General features: G+C 36.9%; 1 protein-coding gene across 4 annotated transcripts in view; it reads left to right on the top strand.

The window, feature by feature from the left end:
- Positions 1-21,048, top strand: part of SMC6 (structural maintenance of chromosomes 6) — an 80,458-nt gene extending 59,410 nt beyond the window's left edge. For all 4 annotated transcript variants that reach the window (XM_046661572.1, XM_046661573.1, XM_046661575.1 and 1 more), the window contains 7 exons: positions 1,494-1,631; positions 2,588-2,733; positions 6,234-6,359; positions 9,328-9,433; positions 14,738-14,890; positions 18,146-18,243; positions 19,077-21,048. In XM_046661572.1, the coding sequence (XP_046517528.1) occupies positions 1,494-1,631; positions 2,588-2,733; positions 6,234-6,359; positions 9,328-9,433; positions 14,738-14,890; positions 18,146-18,243; positions 19,077-19,203 (894 nt within the window). In that variant the 3' untranslated portion in view covers positions 19,204-21,048. The remainder of the gene's footprint in view (positions 1-1,493; positions 1,632-2,587; positions 2,734-6,233; positions 6,360-9,327; positions 9,434-14,737; positions 14,891-18,145; positions 18,244-19,076) is intronic.
- The last annotated feature ends 2,022 nt before the right edge of the window (positions 21,049-23,070 follow it).

Below are 23,070 nucleotides of genomic sequence, written 5' to 3' on the forward strand. Positions count from 1 at the left end.
TCTATGTAAATCTAACAAAATATGTTCAGGATTTGTATCCTGCACAACCACTTGTCTCCTGGCAACCACTACTTCGGTCTCTATAGATTTGCCTGTTCTGGACATTTCATGTAAGTGAAATCATACAGTATGTGGTCTTTTGTGGCTCGCTTCTTTCATTTAGCATATTTTCCAGGTTTATCCTTGTTCCAGGATATATAAGTAGTTCATTTCTTTGTATTCGCTAGTAATATGCCATTGGGCGGGTGTCCTTCATTTTATTTATCCATTCATCAGTTGATGGTCATTTGGGTACTGCTGCTGTGAACATTTGTGTACAAGTGTTTGGATAGATACGTGTTTTCATTTCTGTTGGATAGATAGCTAAGAGCGGAATTGCTGGGCTACATGCTTATACTGAGTTTTGAGGAACTTTGAAACCATCTTCCAAAGTGACTGCACCATTTTACATTCTCACCAACAATGTTTGTGTGTCCAAATTCTCCACATCCTTGCCTGTACTTGTTATCGTATGCATTTCCTATTTTAACCATCCAATTGGGTGTGAAGTGGTATCTTATTGTGGTTTTGATTTGTGTTTTTCTTATGTCTAAGTCTGTTGGGCAAATTTTCATTTTCTTATTGGTCATTTGTATGTCCTCCGTGGAGAAATGACTTCAAATCTTTGCCGTTTTTTCACTTGTATTACGTGTCTTCCTTGTTAAGTTTTAAGTGTTCTTTATGTATTCTAGATATATGTTTGATGTTTTTAATGCTATAGTACCTGGTACTGCTCTTAAAACAGAAAGCATTCAGTATTTCATCTTCAAAGTAATGGCTGGCTGCTGTTTGTGTTTTAATTGTTCTTCTCCTATTTCCTCTCTTTATTTCCTTCTTTTGGGATTAGCCAAGTAACTTTTAGTCTTCCTTTTTCAAATCTCCTCTACTGGTTTTTTAGCCAGAACTTTGTTTTTCCCCGGTGATTGCTCTTCATTACAATATGCATCTTTACCGTATCATAGTCTACTGCTATTTATTTTTAAAGTGATCTTGGGATAGCTTCTTTACAGTTATATTTTGTGCTCAAAATTGTGAGATTATATCTCCCGAAATGATGACTAAATGTCCGTTAAATTTCTTTGCATCCTTTCCTCCTCCACCCCGAGTCACCTTTTTTAAAACCAAGTGGCCTCTGTAAATAGCCCACACTTGCATTGTTTTAAGTCTTTTCAGGCTAATGTAGCTTCCCACAAAACTACCTTGTTTACCAAAATAAAGTTGAAAGCACTATAATATATGGAGACTTCATATAAGAATTTGATTAGAATAATGTAACTTCTTAATTTTGGGAAACTCCTCGCTCAGGTACATACAGACAGGAACTTTCATACTTGCCTCTTCAAGCAGCATGCTCCTATCCACTTTATTGAGTTGTCAGTTAATTTTGTACCTATGCGGGTAATTTTTTTAAAACAATCTTTTCTTTATAGATTATTTTGGCTTTATTCAAACAGGATGAATTAAACCTGGCTGATTCTGAAGTGGATAACCAAAAACGAGGGAAGAGGCACTATGAAGAGAAACAAAAAGAACACTTGGATACTTTAAATAAAAAGAGACGAGAACTGGATATGAAGGAAAAGGAACTAGAGGTTAGCCATCATTTTTTTTTTTTTATGTTTTGTTTACATTCTTAGTCATGTTTATTGAAGTTTGTTTCCTTAATGTCATGTTTCCAACCATAGACAAGTTGTCTGATGGATATCTGTCTGGTACAGAGTAACAACTGTTTCGGTGAATCAACAGGAATAGGCTTGGGGACTCTCCAAGTGTGGGGACTTAAATAGACCGACGTGAAGAGGACTTTAGGCAATAGTCCCATATGGTGCCTCTGAGGGATTTGGAAAATGGCACTCCCTCTAATATAGCTCCTTAAATGCCCAGCTTGGCATGTGGATAGCAGCTTTATGTCAGAAAAAGGCACCCCTTGCTCTGAGTAGCGTGGTGTGGGCTGGGCTAGAATTCAGCTTCTCCTTACCAGACACCCTGCTGACAACTGTCAGCAGCAGCCTTATTTTTAGAGAATAAGTTGAAGGCGACCTTGGTCTAACTAGAAGAGATGGATTCCAACTTTTCTTAGGAAAATGATCTAAACTCTGTAATCCATTGCCTTACTTCTTTAAGACTTACTATACGAAATGAGGTTTTTAATAGTCTATGAACGTGATGCTTTTGTTGGTGTTTTCAATACTATTTGGTGTTCAGAGTGCCTCCTAAAACACACAGAAAGCTGTCCGACCTCAGTGCCCTGGATGCCAAACTTTTCATAATTGCTACGTAAAATTTGTTTCTCTAGGAAGTTAACGGAGATCTTACAAATTATTAAAGTTGTGCACAGTAATGCAGTTTTCTCTTGAAGATTTATAATGATGCTGGACTGTATTCTCAATATAAAGCTTAGAGAAATAACATTGATACCAAATGTAACTAAAATACATTTCTTAAACATTAAGTTCAGAATTTTGCTTTGCACATTTTGGCATGAGTAGTACAATGAATTGTTATATCAAAGAAGAGTTTTAAAGATACTAAACATCTGTTATCTTAGGAGAAAATGTCACAAGCAAGACAAATCTGCCCAGAGCGGATAGAAGTAAAAAAATCTGCATCAATTCTAGACAAAGAAATTAATAGATTAAGACAAAAGATACAGGCAGAACATGCTAGTCATGGAGATCGAGAGGAAATAATGAGGTAAGTGGTTGGTAGCTTTTCTGTTTGATTATTTTATCCATATATATTATCAAGACATAAAAAGTAACTGTTTATATGTAAATCTTAAACTTGGATGAAGTGTTGCTATGGCATATAGTTATAGCTAAACTAGTGTTATTAATAATAAACTAACTTTTTTCCTCTGAATTATTGCAGAACTTATGGAGTGACATTTTAACATAAATGTCATTTTTATACCTATAAGGTTCATATAGACGTGAAAATGTTCAGCTTCACAAATAATCAAAGAAATGCAAATCAAAACAGAAGCCATTTCATATATATCGATGAAAAAAACACTTATACTTCATGTCAGTGAGATTTCAGTGAAGTGGATATTTTTATATTACTGGTAAAAATGAAAGCTCTAGGATAGTTAGAGCATAGGTTCTGAAGCAGTAGTACCTTGGTTTGAATTGCAATTCTGCTACCTACTTACATGACTGGAAAATTAATCTCTCTGAACCTTAGTTTTCTCATCTATAAAATAAAATGGGAAAATTATAGTACTTACCTCATGGGGTTGTTATGAAGGTTAAATGAGATGATCCATGATAAACAGAATATATAAGATACACAGTATGTTAGATATTATTATTATTAAAGTCTTTCTAAAAAGCATTAAGGCAGTTTATGTCAACACCTTCAAAAATTTCAGTTTGGCCAAGTAGCTTTGTTGTTATAACATAATCCAGAATGAGAAAAACAATTTGTGCTCAGATGTGTTTATTGCAGCATTATTTATAAGACTGAAAAATTAGAAATAGTGCACAACTGTAGGATAGATTAAATTATAGTAGAAAATTACACTTTATGGAGAACTTTTCATATTAAAAAAGGCTGGAAACAGGAGTGATCTCCATTCTGTTTTCAAAAACATTGGAAAACACTAGAAAAAACATAAAAATAGTAAGAGAAGTTTTTCTTTAAAGTAGATAATACTGCATTGTTTTAAAAATACATTGTAAGAAGCATTCATTGACAAGTTTTTACTTCGTCTCTAGTCTCATCATCTCTACTTTTCTTTCCTTTTACTAAATTAATTTATTAAATATGTTTTTGGTGTTTCTGAATGCAAATACAAGGTAACATGAGTATATGTTACTTTTCATTCTTGCAGATACAAAAGGTAACACTATATAAACTGTTTTACAGATTGCTTTCTTTGATTTAGTGATATATTTTGGAGATCTTTCCATACCAGTACATATTTTCTCATTATTTTTTTGTAATTTCACAGTATTTAACCATCTCCTACTGGTGGGTAGTTGAGTTTTAATCTAATCTTTTGCTATTATAAATGGTGGTACACAAGAAATAATTTTGTATGTAGGTCATTTTGTATATATCCAGGGTTTTTTTTTAATGGGATAAACCCCATTTTGGCAGAGTCCCCTTTTCAGGGACTGTACATTTTGTGCTCCCATCAGCAGTGTGTTAGAGTGCTTCTTGCCCCACAGCCTAAACCATGTGTGATCATCTTAGATTCTTTTTCCTGATCGGTGGATTTCCTAAAAGAAAGAATATACCTCAGTGTAATTTTAATCTGCATTTCACATATATTGCCTATGGTTGAATATCATTTCATGTCTTAAGGACCATTTATTTATATTTCTTTTTCTGCGATCTTTTAGTGTACTTTTTCATTTTTCTGTGAATATTTTTGGTGTGAGGAATGTATTTTATCTTTTTTCAAATGTCTATGTAGGAAAGTTGTTTGTCCTCTAATTGTTTCCTTAAGAGTGGCCATGTGAACAGTGTTTGTTGTGTTTTTGCATGTCCCAAACCATTTGTCTCTAGCTTTGAATTTGAACGATAGCTTATCCTGGTATAAAATCCTTTTTCTCCTGAGTGTCTGTTTATGATGACACTTGTCTATCAAGTCCTATAACTTGTCCGGAGTGTCAGGTTCTGTGATCCTTTCCCTGGTATACACTGTGCTTTTTATTCTGTAGATTTGTCTTATTTTTTAAAAGTTTTCTTATATTGTACTTTTTAAATATTTTCTGTTCTGTTGTTTAGTTTCCTTTTTTGAGGTCTTCAGTTGTGCATATGTTGGACATCCTTTGTTTTCGCTAGTTATTTTGTCTAATCATTTTATCTGTTTTTTGCCCCATTTTGTCTGCTTTTCTCATTTATGATCTCTCTGTCTACCAATGTTTTCTGTGTTGTCTGTTTGCCCCTGTGCGTCATCTTCCCTTTTTGTCTTTGTGTCTTTGTTCTTTGTGTGTGTGTGTGTGTGTGTGTGTGTGTGTGTGTGTGTTTAACCCCCACCTCCTCCACTTTGGGTTCTACAAGTGAGTTCTTGCTTCTCCTCCTGTTCTTTTCTGGTTATCACCTTCTGTTTGCGTGTCTATTCTCCAGGCTCCTTGATTTATCTCTTCTTTCAGTTCTTCTATTTCTGCTTTGAGGTAGTCCTTCCTGGTAGTAGTTGTCTCATCTTTTGCTTTGTTTTAATTCGTGATGTTCAGTTACAGTCTTCATCTTCTTTGTGACAACATTATTCTAGGAACTTTTCTTTGTCCATAGGGGGACTTTTGCTGCTCTTTCCCACCTGTTTTTTTTCCATAAATATCTTTGTATGGATGCTATGCTTGTGCTTTTTCTGTTTTTATTTTTTAATTGGTTGGATTTTCCTGGACTGGCATTTGAAGAACGATGGGGCAGGGAGCTGTGGGAGCCTTGGCCAGGGTTGTCTTTCATACCTTGTCTGGAACTTTCTCGTTTGCTCCAGCAGTGAGCTTTTTTTTTTTTTTAAAGATTTTATTTTTTCCTTTTTCTCCCCAAAGCCCCCCAGTACATAGTTGTATATTCTTGGTTGTGAGTCCTTCTAGTTGTGGCATGTGGGACGCTGCCTCGGCGTGGTTTGATGAGCAGTGCCATGTCCACGCCCAGGATTCGAACCAACGAAACACTGGGCCGCTTGCAGCGGAGCGCGCGAACTTAACCACTCGGCCACGGGGCCAGCCCCCAGCAGTGAGCTTTTGCCTCCATGGTGGTGCTTCTGAGTAGCCCTGCCTTCTCTACCTCTTTGACCTCGTCTCCTTCAGGCTGGGCTTCTGGGGGATCCTAATGCTCACCCTGTGTTCCGCGGTTTCCACATTGGCGTCTGTCACTAGGGAAACATTTCTTGGCTCCCAGAGTGATCCCTTCACTTTTTGAAGGTGTATATTTGCCGGCATTCTCTAGGATCTGCCACGTCTCGGCCCCACCTCGGCGCTCTCCTCGCCTGCTTTCTCTGCCTTCTCCAGGCCTTGGGCTCTCTTCCTGCCCATCTCTGCTAACAGCTCTTCCCAGCCAGGGCAGCACACACTCATTCTGGTCACACATTTTGTCTGGAGATTTTTGAAAGCTGCTACTTCTGAAGTGAGTCCCCTCAGCACTCCCTGTTCTTCCTCATTAAATATATTTGAGGTTTTACTTTTCTTTATATTTCTTTGAATGTCATTTATTTACTTACTATTTTGTTCATAAAATAGGCAGTACCAAGAGGCAAGAGAAACTTATCTTGATCTGGATAATAAAGTAAGGACTTTAAAAAGGTTTATTAAATTACTGGAAGAGATAATGACTCATAGATACAAAACATATCAACAGTTTAGAAGGTAAGTGCATTTAAAAATATTACCACATATTATACATTTTGTTTTTTCTTTGTTTTCACATTATCCCTTATAAATAATAAAATTAGACTGAAAGAACTTTACATGATTCAATTAAAGAAGAAACTGCCAGTGCTTGCTTTATTGGCCAGTACTTAGGATCCTATAATTTAATCAGAGAATTCTGGATTTGAAGAGTCCTTTTTAGTGAGCTTATCCACCTTTTCCACTCCGTTAGATGTCCTTTACTAGATAACTCTTAGATAGCTGTTCAGTCTCTGCTTAAATAGATCCTTTGACAGGGAGCCCATTGGTTTGGAAACAGCCTGTTTCATTCTTGGACATTGTATGTTTTTAAGGGATACGAGTTTTTGATGGGACCTCTTGAGGCAGTATCTCAGATGATCTTCCGTGATCTAATAGAATAGGTCACTCTATGGATGCAGAATCTCTGTTTTGTTTACTGCTGTATCTCCAGTGTCCACTCCAGTGCCTGAAATATATTAGAAACTTGATATATATTGGTTGAATGAATGAATACAGGGTCAGGGCAAGTGGGTATTATTAATGTACCCAGAAATAGGCAGACTCGTAGGAATAGATTCGCCCCAATTAAAATTACAAGCAACAGAAAGAAACGAGAGGTAGTTGATAGGTAGGGGTGGCCCTTGATGTACTTGGATCTAGGGCAGCCCAAGTCTTTCTACTTAACCTCTATTTTCCCAGGTGGCATTCCCTCAGTAACATGCTTCTTACCTGTCTTTATACCCCAAACTCAAGTTAAGACTATAGAAATAAAAAGTATATCTAGCTGTATCACATATGGGGAAATTCAGGTAAAGCCATAAGGAGAAGCAGGCTTTGCATGTTTGACCATATTCCTTAACTAAACTAAAGGTTAGTTTTTGAAATGTGCGTTCCAGTTTTATAAGCATGTTTTTAGGGCTTTAATTATATAGGATTCATCTTTATCCTTTTGAGGCTACTTTGTAAGTTCTGTTAGTTGGGGCCAGAGCAGCCTTTAGTCGAGGGGCAGTTTTCTCCTGCCTGTGAAGCAGTGCTCTTGTAAGTTCTCCACTCATACCTCGTGAGTTCTCAGGTTGTCCACTTTTGCCAGTGGGCATGTGAACTATTCCTGGGTGACCTTTGGGGAAGCTTCTGCTTCTTTCCAACGTTTGTTTCCCTGACCTCAGGTAGTTGCCTCTCACATGCCCTGAGGAGTAGAGGACTCGGCCTGAGGCTCTCGAGGCACCCTTTTTAGGTTCTCTCGTTTTCTCTCTGTGTTGCTCTCTCTTCTCTCTGAACCAGAGGCAGCTTGGCCTCCCCAGACTCCTAGCTCTGTTTACTCACACAGGGTGACCTCCAAGGTCTGCTGGGTTTCCTCACCCCTTTATTCAATGAGCAGTCATTCGGGGCACCCTTAGGGCTCAGTTTGTTTGTTTCCCATCTTTCAGAGATCCTTTTGACTGGAACTGCCTGCACAGTCAGGCGTCCAGTCTGAAAACTCTTGGTACATATATTTTGTCCCGTTTTTTAGTTGTTTCAGGCAGAGGAATAAATTCAATGCCTATTACTACATCTTTTCCAGAAACAGTAAGATTTGTATTGTTATCTAGAAAATTTGTTTTTAAAATATCTTCTGTAAAAGTGTTGGTCTTACAGTTTATTACCTTGCTATGTTTCTTCACTACTGATATGTTTTATACTGTTTACCCAATCTTAGGAGGAGAATAAGAATGATTACATTTTAAAAATTATTTGTCTCTTTACACTGGAGAACCTCGTCATTTTATGAGGACATTCTCTCTTAGATATCCCATGAATGGAAGCAGTTGAAGAATACATATCAGTATTGAAAGAAAGAAAGTTAAGAGAAAATTCTGAAAACCAGCTAGCAGTGGTTGCTGTGGCACAAAAGAAAACTCAGGCTATTGATATTTTCTAGTGTGGAGATTTAATGCAGTTTAGCAAGGGAATTAAGAGGGAAAAGAATAAAATTATAATTACTCTTAAGAAATGAGCTTTAGGCTCCTTAAGGAGCAAAGATGTTAAGAAAAATAGCCGGTCACCTATGACCCAGATCTTATTTTCTAAATACCATTCTCCACCAAAAGGAATCACGGCTCCTTCGAGGAATGGCTGATTCCAGAGCTGGACAGGGAAGATAACAGATGAGCCTCTTACTATGCTAGAAAGTAAGGCAGTGCTCAAAAAAATTGAGAGTCATGGTAAAAGGACATAGGAGGCAGCTGGAAGGGGCTACCATTGGCGAAATCTGGGACAATTTGAGGACCACAATAAATAAGGACAGTAATGGATGGTAAACAATGAATAAAATAAGAATCTGTGACTGTATCCTGATAAATAGAAAGGTGGGTAAGTAAATAAATAATTGAGGAAGAATGAAAAATCTCCTTACAGTAGAATGCTGTCTGATAAATAGAGAAGGCATGGTAGAGTTTGTATTGTACCAAGCAGTGTGCAAGGTGTTAGAGGTACAAAGTGAATAAGAGATTGCCCTTACACTTTTTGCTACTATAAAGTTGAGAGGAGACAGGCAAATGAATAAGCCACGCCATTTACCCGTTATCTTAACAGTACTAGAGTTCAATCCTCTCATAGACAAGATTTATGTCTTTTGTATTAGAGTGATGCCTTATATAAATTACTGGAATATTCATATGAACTGGTTGTAACACAATGGGGAATCTTAAATGTGGGATGACATCTTTATTAATTTTGTAGATATTTGTTTATTATAAAAAGAACTGAAGTGGTAAAAATGTGGAGACACAAATGAAATATAAAGACATGGGGAAAAAATCCTAAAGTCCCACCTATTAAATGGGCAACCAGTGCTAACCTTTTGGCATATTTCCTCCTGATCTTTCGTGCTGGCTTAAAGATCATGTTCAATATACGGTTCTGTGTCTTTGTATTCTTTTAATGTACCCAATTTCTTTATTTCAAGATGTTTAACTTTACGATGCAAATTATACTTTGACAACTTATTATCTCAGCGGGCCTATTGTGGAAAAATGAATTTTGACCACAAGAATGAAACTCTTAGCATATCAGTAAGTATCTTAACTCTTTGCATGTTGATCATAGGAGAATTAGCTGCTGCACTTCTTTTCATGATACGTTGATAAGCTTTTGACCTGTTGTCTTTGAAAAACAAAAGAACTTATTTTTAACTTAAGGATAGTCTTTGCCAAAGTGTTGAAAATTAAATTGATCTTATTGGCTAAAGCAGCTATTATAGCTCCCCCCCCCCCGACAACTACATTATTTTCTTATAATGATAATTAGGAATTTTATTTTCAGTAACAGGTGTTCATCTTCTCTTTCCATTCCACAGGTTTCTTTTCTACATTCATAAAGCATTTTAAATTATGTGCAACATTATAGAAAGTCCATATTCTCTGGTCACGTTGTAGAGAGCCAAGAAAGGATTCCCAAAGAATGTTCTACCCCATGTAATTGTCTTTGTACTTACTAGGTGTCCCTAGATCTAGCCTCTTTTGGATAAACAAAGCCACCATATTCAACTCTGTGGATCTGTGTTTGTGGATTCTTCTATAGTCGCATGCGTTAAAAGAGGGAATGTTGGATGTAGCATTAAAATTGTGTAGTCAGGATGTCAAGAGCAGCTACCCACTCTTAAGTAATTGGGGAAGAACTTTCAAGTAATTGCTTAGTTGCTATAAATTTTATACTTTCATTTTAATTCTTAGAATAAATAGTAATTTACAATATATATATACAACAAAGGGCTCATACCAAAAGTTTTTTATGAATGATAATGATTAAGAAAAAGAATGATAATGATTAAGAAAAAGAATGACAATGCATTTAAAAATGATCAGAAGGCTTAAATAGGAACTTCATAAATTAAAATATCCAAATAGCAAATAAGTACTTGAAAAAATGCTCAGTATCATTAGTCATCAGAGAAATACAAATTTATACCATAATAAGTTACTATCACACTGCTATTAGTGTGACTGAAACGAGCAAGGCTGATAGTATCTTGTGTTGGTAAGAGTGTGGACTTAGAACTCTCATACCTTGCTAGTGGGAGTATAATTTGGTATAACTAATTTGAAAACCTGTCTGTCAATGTCCATTAAAGCCATTCCACTCTTCAAAACTCTTCAAAAACCAATAAAATTCATCTATGGTGATTAAAGTTAGAATAGTTGTTACTTTTGGGGCTTGGTAGTGACTGGAAGGAGATGCAGGGAACCTGCTGAAATCCTAGGGATGTTCCCTGTCTTGATCTGATTAATGATTACCTGGGTGTGTGTATATATGTGTGTGTGTAAAAATTACATGAGCTGAACACTTAAGTTTTGTGTTCTTTACTGTATATAAGTTATACTCTAGTAAAAATGAAAAAGAAGAAGATATTAGGAGTGTTTGAATAATTTATCCCCAGAGCTAACTGTACAGGACAACCCAAGCTAAACTTTTTGATGTTATCATCTGTTATTCAAAAGAATATCGTTGCTTTAAGAATCTTTAAGCTACATAGTCTTGATGTTATAAATAAGGAAACTGAGACTAAAGTCCCATGATAAGTTAGTAATAGATCAGGGATAAAATTTGGAATTCCACAGTTTATCTAGGGCTTCGTTAGTAGATTGATACAAAATGCAGTTTTGGAGGAATAGATTGCATCCTGTTACTTAGTCTTCGCTTTTATGCAGGGTTTTTTGTTTGGTTGGTGGTTGTTTTGGTTTGGCTTTTTACTACTTAGATTAATGTTGCTGTTTCATTTGGATTTTCATAGAGGATTCAGACTTACAGATGATAAATGTAAAATTTCAGTGTATGTTTAAATTCAGAATTTTTTATAACCCTTTGAAAATTAAAAAATAAATGAACTCGAGAGCTTCAGAATTTTACAAATAGTGAGTTATAAAATGTGAAGCTATGTGTCTGTTAAAACACATGATAAAACTTTATGATATGAAACTGGTTGGTGCTCTGTTTTTTCAATTTATGGGCGTATATGTATATCTGGAATTCTGTCAAAATTAAATAGAATTCCTTCTAACATTACTTTATGCTACCTTCTCAGGAACTCTTGGAAAGTTTGTTATTAATGTCATTAATTGATTTTTTATAGTCCCCGTGAACCCTTATTTAGTAAAGAGGAATTTTCTGAAGAGGCTTCATTCACACTGTTCTTCTTTGGCCAGTGTGAGCCTCTTTAAATTGGTCCTCTTATCCTTTTAGCATTCAGTAATTACTTTTAAAGCAGCTTAACCACTAGATGTCACTGTAATTCAAGTAACAGAAGATTATCTTGGCACTTAGAAATGTTTGGGAAAAAAAATAAAACAATCCCATTCACAATAGCATCAAAAACCGTAAAAAAAACAGTGAAATGCTTAGGAATAAATTTAACCAAGGAGGTGAAAGATCTCTATACTGAAAACTATAAGACATTGATGAAAGAAGTTGAAGAAGACACAGATAAATGGAAAGATAACCTGTGTTCATGGATCAGAAGAATTAATATTGTTAAAACGTCCATACTATCCAAAGCTATATATAGATTCATTGTAGTTCCTATCTAGACTACAATGATTCACAGAAATAGAAAAAACAATTGTAAAATGCACATGAAACCACAAAAGACCGCAAATAGCCAAAGCAATCTTGAGAAAAAAGAACAAGAGCAAGGCTGCAGGCATCACACTTCCTGATTTCAAACTACGTTACAAAGCTGTAGTGATCAAAACAGTATACTACTGGCATAAAAATAAACATATAGACCAATGGAACAGAATCAAGAAACCCACACATAGGCAGTAAACTTTTTTTTAAGATTTTATTTTTTCCTTTTTCTCTCCGAAGCCCCCTGGTACATAGTTGTATATTTTTAGTTGTGGGTCCTTCTAGTTGTGGCATGTGGGATGCCGCCTCAGCACGGCTTGATGAGCGGTGCCATGTCCGTGCCCAGGATCCCAACCAGCAAAACCCTGGGCTGCTGAAGCGTAGTGCACAAAACCACTTGGCCACAGGGCCGGCCCCTACAGTAACCTGTTTTTTGACAAAGGAGCCAAGAATATACAATGGGGAAAGGATAGTCTTTTCAATAAAAGGTGTTGGGAAAACTGGATATCCACCTGCAAAAGAATGAAACTGGACTCTTACCTTATACCACTCACAAAAATCAACTTGATGTGGATTAAAGACTTAAATAGAATACGTGAAACCATAAAACTTCTATAAGAAAGCATTGGGAAGAAGCTCCTTCATGTTAGCCTTGGCAGTGATTTTTTTGATTTGATACTTAAAGTACAAGCAACTAATGCAAAAATAAACTAGTGGAACTATATTAAACTGAAAAGCTTCTGCACAGCAAAAGAAATGATCAACAAAATGCGAAGACAACCTATAGAATAGGTTGCAAAATATTTGCAAACCATGTATCTGATACGGGGTTAATATCCAGAATATATAAGGCACACATACAACTCAATAGCAAACAACCAAACAATCCAATTTAAAAGTTGGCAAAGGACCTGAATGGACGTTTTTCCAAAGAAGACATACCAGTGACCAACAGGTACGTGAAAAGGTGCTCGACATCACTAATCATCAGGGAAATGCAAATCAAAGCCACAATGAGACAACACCTCATACCTGTTAGAATGGCTGTTATCAAAAAGAGAAGAGATAACAAATGCTGGTGAGGATGTGGAGAAAAGAGAACCCTTGTACACGTTTGGTGGGAATGTAAACTGGTACAGCCACTGGAAAACAGTATGGCATTTTCTTAAGAAATTAAAAATAGAACTACCATATGATCCAGCAGTTCCATTTCTGGCTATATAGCTGAAGGAAATGAAATCACTTTTGGAAAGATATCTGTACCCCAGTATTCGTTGCAGCATTGTTTACAATAGCCAATACATGGAAACAGCGTAAGTGTCTGTTGGCAGATGAATGGATAAAGCAAATGTGTGTATATACAGTGGAATATTATTCAGCCATAAAAAGAGGGAAATCCTGCCATTTGCAAAAACATGATGGACCTTGAGGGCATTATGCTAAGTGAAATAAGTGAGATAGCGAATGATAAATACTGTATGATCTCACTTATATGTGGAATCTAAAAAAGCCAAATTCATAGAAACAGTAGAATGGTGGTTGCCAGGTATGGGGGACAGTGGGAGAAGTGAGTAAAGGTGATCATAGGGTACCAGCCATAGAAGATGACTAAGTTATTCCCTGTGTTTTCTTCTAGGAGTTTTATGGTTTCAAGTCTTGTATTTAAGTCTTTAATCTGTTTCAAGTTGACTTTTGTGAGTGGTATAAGATAGGGGTCCAGCTTCATTTTTTTGCATATGGATATCCAGTTTTCCCAGCATCATTTATTGAAGAGACTATCCTTTCCTCATTGTATATTCTTGGCTCCTTTGTCAAATATTAGTTGACCATATATGTGTGGGTTTATTTCTGAGCTCTCAATTTTGTTCCATTGGTCCATGTGTCTATTTTTATGCCAGTACAGCATGGTGACTATAGTTAACAATACTGTGTTGTATATTGAAATTTGCTCAGTGAGTAGATCTCAAAAATTCTCACTACAAAAAGAAGTATGTGAGTTGATGGATATGTTAACTAACCTTATTGTGGTAATCTTTTTGCAATATATACATACATCAAATTATCACATTGTAAACATGGATGGACCTTGAGAGAATTATGTTAAGTGAAATAAGCCAGCAAGAGAAAGATAATCTGTGTATGACTCCACTCATATGAGGAATTTAAAACTATGGACCAAGAACAGTTTAGTGGATACCAGGGGAAAGGTGGGGTGGGGGGTGGGCACAAAAGGTGAAGTGGTGCACCTACAGCATGACTGACAAACATTAATGTACAATTGAAATTTCACAAGATTGTAACCTATCAATAACTCAATAAAAAAAAAGTTATCACATTGTACACCTTAAATTTGCACAATGTTATATGTCAATTTTATCTCAGTAAAGCTAGAGCGGATAAAAAAGGAAACTAACAGCATCAAGAAAACTAGTTTAGATTATTTATTTTGATTACTAATGTTAGTCTAATATTGGCATTTTTATTATTAATTGGAATCCAGTTATGGGGAGAAAATCCTTTCAATTTGATTTTCTTGCAATAAAACAAAAACCACTATTATACCGCTCACTGTTATCCTGTAAAATATGTTAAATGAGATAGATGTCATTTCCTATCACTAAATGATTTTATTCTTCTTCTTTTTTTTTTTTTTTTTTACTATAAGCCCATTCTTTCTAATGCTAGCCAATCTTTTTTTGTAAGCAGTTTAATCGGACTTTTTCTCTACTTTGTTTTTTGTTCACTCACTCAAGGTTCAGCCTGGAGAGGGAAACAAAGCTGCTTTCAATGACATGAGAGCCTTGTCTGGAGGCGAACGCTCCTTTTCCACAGTTTGCTTCATTCTGTCTCTGTGGTCCATTGCCGAATCTCCTTTCAGATGCCTGGATGAGTTTGATGTCTACATGGTAGTGTTAAATTTTACATTCTCTAATGTTTTTTTGTTGTTGGAAATGTGTCTTTTGAAAAGAAGCAGTTCTTTCTGTAGTTTTACCCATGATGGAAAGCTCCTGCCCTGACACTTCAGTGTGTGATCCGTGGTAGAGAAGAACCACAGAATCCTACTTCTCTCCCTGGATGCTACACCTGTAGAGACCCTGTCCTGATTTCATCACCTTCTCTCCCATCCGGGGTGTCCTTGCTCTCCACCAGATAGACTCCTTCGGCCTTTTCCCTAGTTTATTTCCTTCTTCCTTTTTAAAACAAAATCATAACTAGTTTACCACCCTTGCTTTGACTAACTCTAGCCGCTGTTTGTCCTCTCCTTCCTTCACAACCACACTTTCCCAAAGAACAGTATATGTAACACAAGGGAGGAAGAGCATTTCACTTTGAAGTTAACAAACCTAGGATTGACATCTGCCTCTGCCGTTAGTGACTCTGATAAACTTTGGGAAAAGTATTTATCCTTTTGGGGCCTCAGTTTCTTCATCTATAAAATGAGGTTATTAGTCTTTCCTACCTCATAGGGCTATAGTGAGGCTCCAGTGAGGTCTTGCATGTAATGCACTTTCAATAGTGCAGGCACATGGTAAGTCTGCCCAAACTAGCTATCAGTCATTCTCTTTACTACTTCGTGCCTCGTTCTTTCCTAACCCACTGTAATCTGGGTTTAGACTATGATACTGCAGCAAGACTTGTGTAGCAAAGATCATAAATGAACTTTTAGTCTTACTTTAACTCTTTGAGATATTTGGCACCGCAGACCTATCCTCCATCTCTTCAAACATGTCTTCTTGCCAGTTCCCAGCTCCTCTTTCCTGTTCTGCCTGTTCTCTTGGTTCTGATTGCCAAGCTGCCTCCCCTAATTCTATTGGCCTTAAATGTTTGAGGTCTTCTGTGTTTATGTTTGTTTTACTGTGTTCATTTTCTTGGATACCATACCCTGCCTACCCCCGCCACATACACGCACAGTCCCCAAAACTACTACCTACATTTGGATACCAACAGATATACATATCTTGTCCTAACATCTCTCTGTTAGACATTATCTAGTAAATGAGCACGTCTCAGACTCAGCATGGCTGAGACTAAATTTTTCTTCCACTCAAAGCCTCTTCCTTTTCCTGACTTGCCTCCTTGATTAGTGGCAAATTGCCATTACCTACCCAGTCACCTAACTGCAAAACCTTTGATTTATCTGTGAGTCTTCCTTCCTTTTCGCTCACACGTTGAGTCTGACCTCTCTGTTTTCCCTCTTTTAAGTATCTCCCCTGTCTCTGCTGTCCTCTCCTTCCTGTTCCTGCGCAGCTCCAGCTCCAGCTCCAGCTCTTGCCCATTGTAATCGCCTCCTGTCCAGACTCCTAGACTTTAATCTCGCTCCTTCTCTTCAGGCCCCTCCTTTACTGTTTTACCAGGTTTACGTTTCCAAAATAAATCTGCTTGTGGTCGCTCACTTGTTTAAAACTCTTCAGCGGTTAATTATGCAACCTGGGATAGATGTTTGTGTGGGGTAACTGAGGCCCTTTGTGATCCAGTATCTGCCTCCTTTTTCAGGGGTACTAAGCTATTTGTGGTTTTCTAAACACTGCCTCTGCCTCTTGTGCCCTCCTTCATTGTATGTCACACCCCCGCTTATCTTTCTAGACTTGATTCGGATGTCAGCTTTATGTAGCCTTCATGCCATCACCCTGCCAGGCAGGACCAGGAACTTCTCAGAGCTCCCATGGCACCACCTTACGTCAATCATGCTGATACGTTATTTTTATATTTTATATTATAGTGTATATTTTATGTACATTTCACTATTATATATCTTATATCTTTTTTCATTCCATTGCAGCCCCTTATTTTCATGTCTGAATCTCCCACCAAATTATAACCTTTTGAAGTTATCAAGTATATCTTAATCATATTTCTACCTCCGAATGCCCAGCCCATGATAAGCATTTAGGAAATGCTTATTCGTGAATCGGAATTTATACTTGTGAGTGCTGTATAATCCTTCAGTGTCTTTTTTTTCTTATGATACCATTGCCAAAGATTAGTTAGAAATTCCTCTGAGAATTGGCTTAAAGCTAATTCACAAACCATAGGAAATGATTATTCTTTCCATGCAGTATTTTTGTCCAAAATGCCATTATGCAGTCTTGTCACCCATCTTATTTGTCCAATTTAATTCTGAACAACTTTTTTTTATTTCAGAAACTTAGAGGTTTTTAATCAGAGTGGCATTTTGCCCCATTGAAATCATTCAGAAAAATGCACCCAAGTTCTTAGAACCAATCCAAAGGGAACAAATATTTTTTGGTGCACTCGGGCTTTGTTATTGAATGATAGGCCTCCCCAGGGCAGAGTTTTGAAAGGACAGTGTTCCATTTGTGCGAGCTCTGGTTATTTTTGTTAACTTTAAGTTAGATTCCATTACAGATAGGCCTGATGGAAGATTTTATGTAATACAAGCCACTGAGAAATATAGCCAGGGTATGGGAGCCCTGTCTGCCTGCAATCCTGTGTTCTCAACCACCGTGCTGTTCCACCACGTGTAGTTTCAGACAGACCTTGAAAAGGATGTGCGTTCATCTGTCTATGTTTTCAACTTTCAGGGGTTTCTGGGGGGTACTTGGATTTTTTTTTCTTTTTCTCTTATTTAACTCAAAAAATATAAGCTCGCAGTTTAATTCGTTTAATTTCAGAACCTGTTATAACTAAACACTATTTTCTATACAAGGATATAATGTTTAACTTATTTTAAAGATTGGATCAAGAAATTGGTCTGTAAGTTCGAGTTGGTTCACGTACAAATTGTAGAAGGACATGGGGGCAGAGTTTTTAAAGCACTTTAATCATTGAGGGAAGATTTGAGAGACTTAAGTTTGCAACTAGCCACTTTTGACACTCTTCTCCTGAGTGGTTATTACTGTACAAATTAGATCCATTCTGTGACATTTAATTGTGTCTTGTGACTATTTTCTGATCCCTTTAATTGCTGAGTATATTTGAGGGAGGGAGCTATACTTACAAATGCTTTGACTGTAGAAATTCCCTGGAAGATACGTGTCTTCTGTGATTTTCCCCTGGTAGTTTTTGGTATTATCTTTCCCTGTATGAGTTGCTCAGCGTCATAGATAAAAATCCAGGAGTTTGTAACAGCCAGCAGAATGCTGCTTCTACAGGAACATGGTTGACACTGGAGCAGTCCTAACCCCTGCCTTGCTCTTCAGGACATGGTTAACCGGAGGATTGCAATGGACATGATACTCAAGATGGCAGATTCCCAGCGTTTCCGACAGTTTATCTTGCTTACCCCTCAAAGCATGAGGTAACTTTCTAAAGTTCTTCTGTGAATATATATATCACATATATAAAAAGGGGAAAGAAATCTTTTATAATCTTAATTTTAAAATGCAAATAAATAAATGACCAATAAAAAGAAAATTTAGCTTCTATATCAGGAGATTTAAGATAATTTTTCCTTCTTAAATATTTAAAATTTTGCTTGTGTTGTCTCCCTTCTATGACAGAAGCAAGTTGATTGGAATGTGATTATTGACTTGTTACTATTTCAATTTCGAATCTGCTCCTAGGTGGTTAGCATAACCAACTAATCTAAAGTAATTTTAGTAATTCTGTTGCGACTAAAGAAACAATTGGTGATTTCCCTAGTCTTGGCTCTTTTTCTGGTGACTTACAAGTACCAGTCTTTCTAAATGAATGCTGCTGTCAGTCAGCATTTATCGGGCGCCTGTAAGGTGATCAGGCGCTGTGTCACTTAGAGTTGATGTTCCATCTCTTAAAGTGGTCACTTGACCATATGAGGATTTGAATTTATGATTGGGAATATTCAGGTAACTCCTTCCTTGCTAGACAAGAAGAGTAAGAGTTAGAAATAGTTGATATGTACATCTCCTCACTTTCTTTTTCCTCTGAACTGGAAACCCATGGCATTTAGCAGGAAGTTCATTTTAAAAAAGGGTAACAAATTATTTCTGTATTGCAAATTATATTTCTCCTAGAACTCCAGATATTAGATGAATCCCCCTTTTCACAGACAGCAGCCATTTAGATTTATATATTCATGAGGTGGTAATAGAATATTTTTTAATGTGAAAAAATTTTCTTGGAAATTTGAGTAATTAAGTTTGCTTCCTCCAGCTCACTTCCGTCAAGTAAACTGATTAGAATTCTTCGAATGTCTGATCCTGAAAGAGGACAGAGTACACTGCCTTTCCGGCCTGTGGCTCAGGAGGAGGAGGAAGACCGAAGTCCATCTGTACCTTAATACGCCATGTGTCCTCATGCTGAAAGATGTGTAAAGGGAAAAAATTCAGGACTAGTTGATGAGATAAAAAGAAACTGAAGATATTCTAAAGTAAAAGAAACTCCTTTATATATCTGACCATAATAAAATGTGTAAATAAGCCTAGAAAACCAACTACGACCAGCAATTTAAAATTACTATTACTTTACTTCAAGAGAATCAATTTCATAGTACTGGTTTTAAATCTTTTTTCCGTTTCTTTTTTTTTTAAACCATCTACTTTTATAGATTCTTTTTCAGAAGTAAAATTTTGTACATATGTACATGTACATACCTGTTTAGTTTGGGTTCATTTCTATAGTATTTTCTAAGAATTAAAATAAAAGTTTGAGCACCTGCTTATATTTAGTTTTGCTTTTCCAGAGTATTACATATTACATTCTCATTGCAGAGGATGAGGCACACAGATGGTCTGTGGACAGGGACCAGACTACAGTGGCTTTAGTGTCTGTTTTTTGCTTATTAATTATGAGGGACCTACACAGGACTATAAAAACTTTGGTCAAAATCCCTACACAGCTCATTTTTAGCCCTAGAGATCCAACTATAGATTTTGGCTGTATTTTTAATTATTGAATTTCATCAAATTTAAGGTACTGTCTATTTAAAAGACACTTTTATGGAGCACTAAAGTACTGCCAGCACTCCGACACAATGCCTTTCTCTCAGTCCTTTAACCGTCGTCCACCCAACTAAGCGTCTCACCCGTGTCAGAACTGGGTTGCAACACAGTTCTGTGCCCTGACCTGCGGCATGCTTGCCTGGTTTAAAATCCTTCAGTTTCCATTCCAGGGGCTCTCAAACTCTGGATCAGCTGAGAGAAGACACAGTGCAGAGGGACTGTGCAGACCAAGCTGAGGACGAGGGTAGAGGGTGGTTCCCCCTGGAGCAGGCGAGTAGCTAGGAGCCAAAGGCCAAACTGTTGATGGTGAGCTGACATCAATTATGAGAACACCCTGACCTTAGAGTTGTTAAAAAGTGTGCTTCTTAGAATGATAAAATATAGTCTATCATAAGAAATGGTACTTTTGATTTTTTTTTTGGTAAGAAAACATGAATAGGACTCCTGCCTGTATTCTCTGTGTTTGATACTAGGATTAGGGCTAAACTTTTTTAAAAAGACATGGCTATCCAACAAGAAGTATTCCCTATATTGCTAGCAATAAATATTTATGAAATTGAACGGAAAGTATTTTAAGAAAAAGACAGTATTTTAAAAGCAGCAGCACTTCTATAATTACTGAGAAAATACTGGATTTTGTTTTTGGGGGGGGGGGAGGAAGACTAATTTAGTATTAAGTTGAGATCACTTGGCAGATGAGAAGTCCAAAAATTTGTGCTTTTCTACACTATGAATTTACAGAAAGAGGAAATGTGTGTTGAATGTTTTAATGAACATTCCCCACTAAAACATACAAAGTCTGATTTTTTTGTTACATTTATAACTCATTTGTATCAAAACTATTTTAACATACATGTGCTTTTTCAAATAAAAAATAAGTGGAATATACCAAATGCATAAACTTATATTAGTTGAATAATTTCAGTGTCTGAATTTTTGTGATAGTTTTTGAATGTTCTGGTTTTTAATACAGAATGGGAAATGTAATCCTCAGGTCTCCGGGCTTCTCTTGTTGAGTCAAAGATTATTCATTGCTTTGGCCTCACGAAGTTTTGGTTTTAACTATCATAAGTGAAAATATCTTTAATTGATATTCTAATTAATAGTAATATTAATTAGAATGAAAAGAAATTGTTCTTTTAAAATATGTGTAACTTGTAAAAATAAAACTTTATATGTATTAAGGTCATGCTTTTGTGAATTGTGGAAGGTGGTATAAACTGACTGAATCCAGCCTCTTCCTGGAAAGTGATGGAAATGTTACACAGACGACTCTACAACCCCTAGTTTATCACAGTGCAGCTCTCACTGAACTGAGTAATGAAGCCTCAGGAAACAAGGAAGAAAGGCTTCCTTCTCAAGAAATCCTGCCGCCTCAAATCTTTGAGGTGAATGTGATTAAAATCCTTCTCAAAATGACAAATGTGATGAGTTTTAGTAAACCAAGGTGTAAATAATATCGTTACTCAAACTGATAATCAACGCTAAAGATTCAGGCATTACCTTCTTAAATGTTTTCCAAGTTTTCACTTCTTCCTTCCTCCCATCTCCCAGTGCTTTTTTTTCATGTCTTCAGAATGTCTGGGCTGTTTATAAATGGAGACCAAAATACTTCAATTCTGCGTTAAGAAGCTATTTGCTGGTACTTACGAACTGGATCAGAACTGTTGCCCACTGTGATGAAAGCCAAGTGATGCAGAGTGTCTGAAAGTTTTCCTGAGTACCAACTAGATGTGGTACAAATTAGTACAAATTCTTATGTCCTGAGTCAATAATTTTCTGGTTAGATTTTTTACTTTTTTATACGTCTACATAGGTGCCTATACTTTGACCGACACAGATTTTCAGGAGACTTTGTTTGAAATTTATAGTTTTAAAAGTTTAAATATTTTGTGACTTGAACTAAATGCTAGTGGACTTGAAGATATATCAAAATATCATTTAATAGGAACAGGTTTTATTCATCAAAGAGTGGTAAAGTAATAATGTGGATATAAATTAGCTGTTTCTTTGAGTCACTGCATAGAATTTTCTTTCTTAATTATATTGATACTTAGCCTATTAAATTTTGAATAGAGCATCTGGATAGAATCCGTAGAAAGTAAAGTGGCCTGGCAGTACTCAGGTATCATAGCAAGCTTAAGAGGGGTTTTGCTGCCGAATTTTTCTCCAGTTTAAGAATGTGAAGATGAGTTAATTTAAAAATGATTATGTTCCTGCCATGTGCTGGGAACTGTTTTAAGCACTGGAAATATTACTGTAAGTAGTATTAAATCTGCCCTCAGGGAGCATCAACTCTCGTTAGGGAAACATAATGCCATATGTGATTTCAAATAAAGGTAATTGCTAGGAATGATAAGCAGAGTGAGGGGTTGGGAGTGGAGGGGAGTGGTGTTTCAGATGGAGTGTTGAGGGGAGACTGCAGAAGGTGATATTGAAGCAGAGGCCTGAAACAAGTGAGAGAATGAGCTATCGGAAGATCCAGGGCAACAGCTTCAAGCAGAGGAAATGCGTGCATCGCCCTTAAGGTGAGAAGGAGCTTCATGTGCAGGAATAGAGCTTTGTGAGCAAAGGGGGTGGCTAGGGCGTGAGATTCAGAGGTAGACATGAGCGAGATCATCTGAGGTCCTAAGCAGGTGTTCAGACGTGGTCTGGTAAGCGTTTTCAAAGAATCCCTCTGGCTGCTGTGTGAATGGATTAGGATTAGAGTAGATCAAACGTGGAAAGAGCAAGCAATTTGGAGGCCTTTGCAGTGATCCAGGTAAGAGGTCATGGTGACTTGGACTAAAGTGGTGGCAATAGAAGCATTCAGATTTGAAATCTAGAGGCAGTGGACTTAATGATGAGAACACTGTGGAGCTGTGAGAGAAGCATCGAGGATAATTGGCCAGGGGCTTAAAAAGCTGGGTGGATGATGGTGCCATTCACAGAGATAGGGAAGATGCAGAGGTGGAGGCGACAGATGGATGGCTAGTGGGGGAGAAGTAGAGAAGCTTTGAGTTGAGCATGCAACATTTGAGATAACCACCAATCAGGTATTTGCTGGGTAACTACACTGGTAAATGTAAGAACTTGGAAAACAGTAACACGACTTGAGGGTCTAGAGATCTATATTTCGCCCATAAAATGCTGGGAAAAACCCAAATTGCGTGCCCAAAGTATATTGGAAACCTTATTGCTTACAAGAAAGGACCTGAGAGAATAGT

This window comes from Equus quagga, chromosome 5 (genome assembly GCF_021613505.1).
Source record: "Equus quagga isolate Etosha38 chromosome 5, UCLA_HA_Equagga_1.0, whole genome shotgun sequence".
NCBI classification, from domain to species: domain Eukaryota; kingdom Metazoa; phylum Chordata; class Mammalia; order Perissodactyla; family Equidae; genus Equus; species Equus quagga.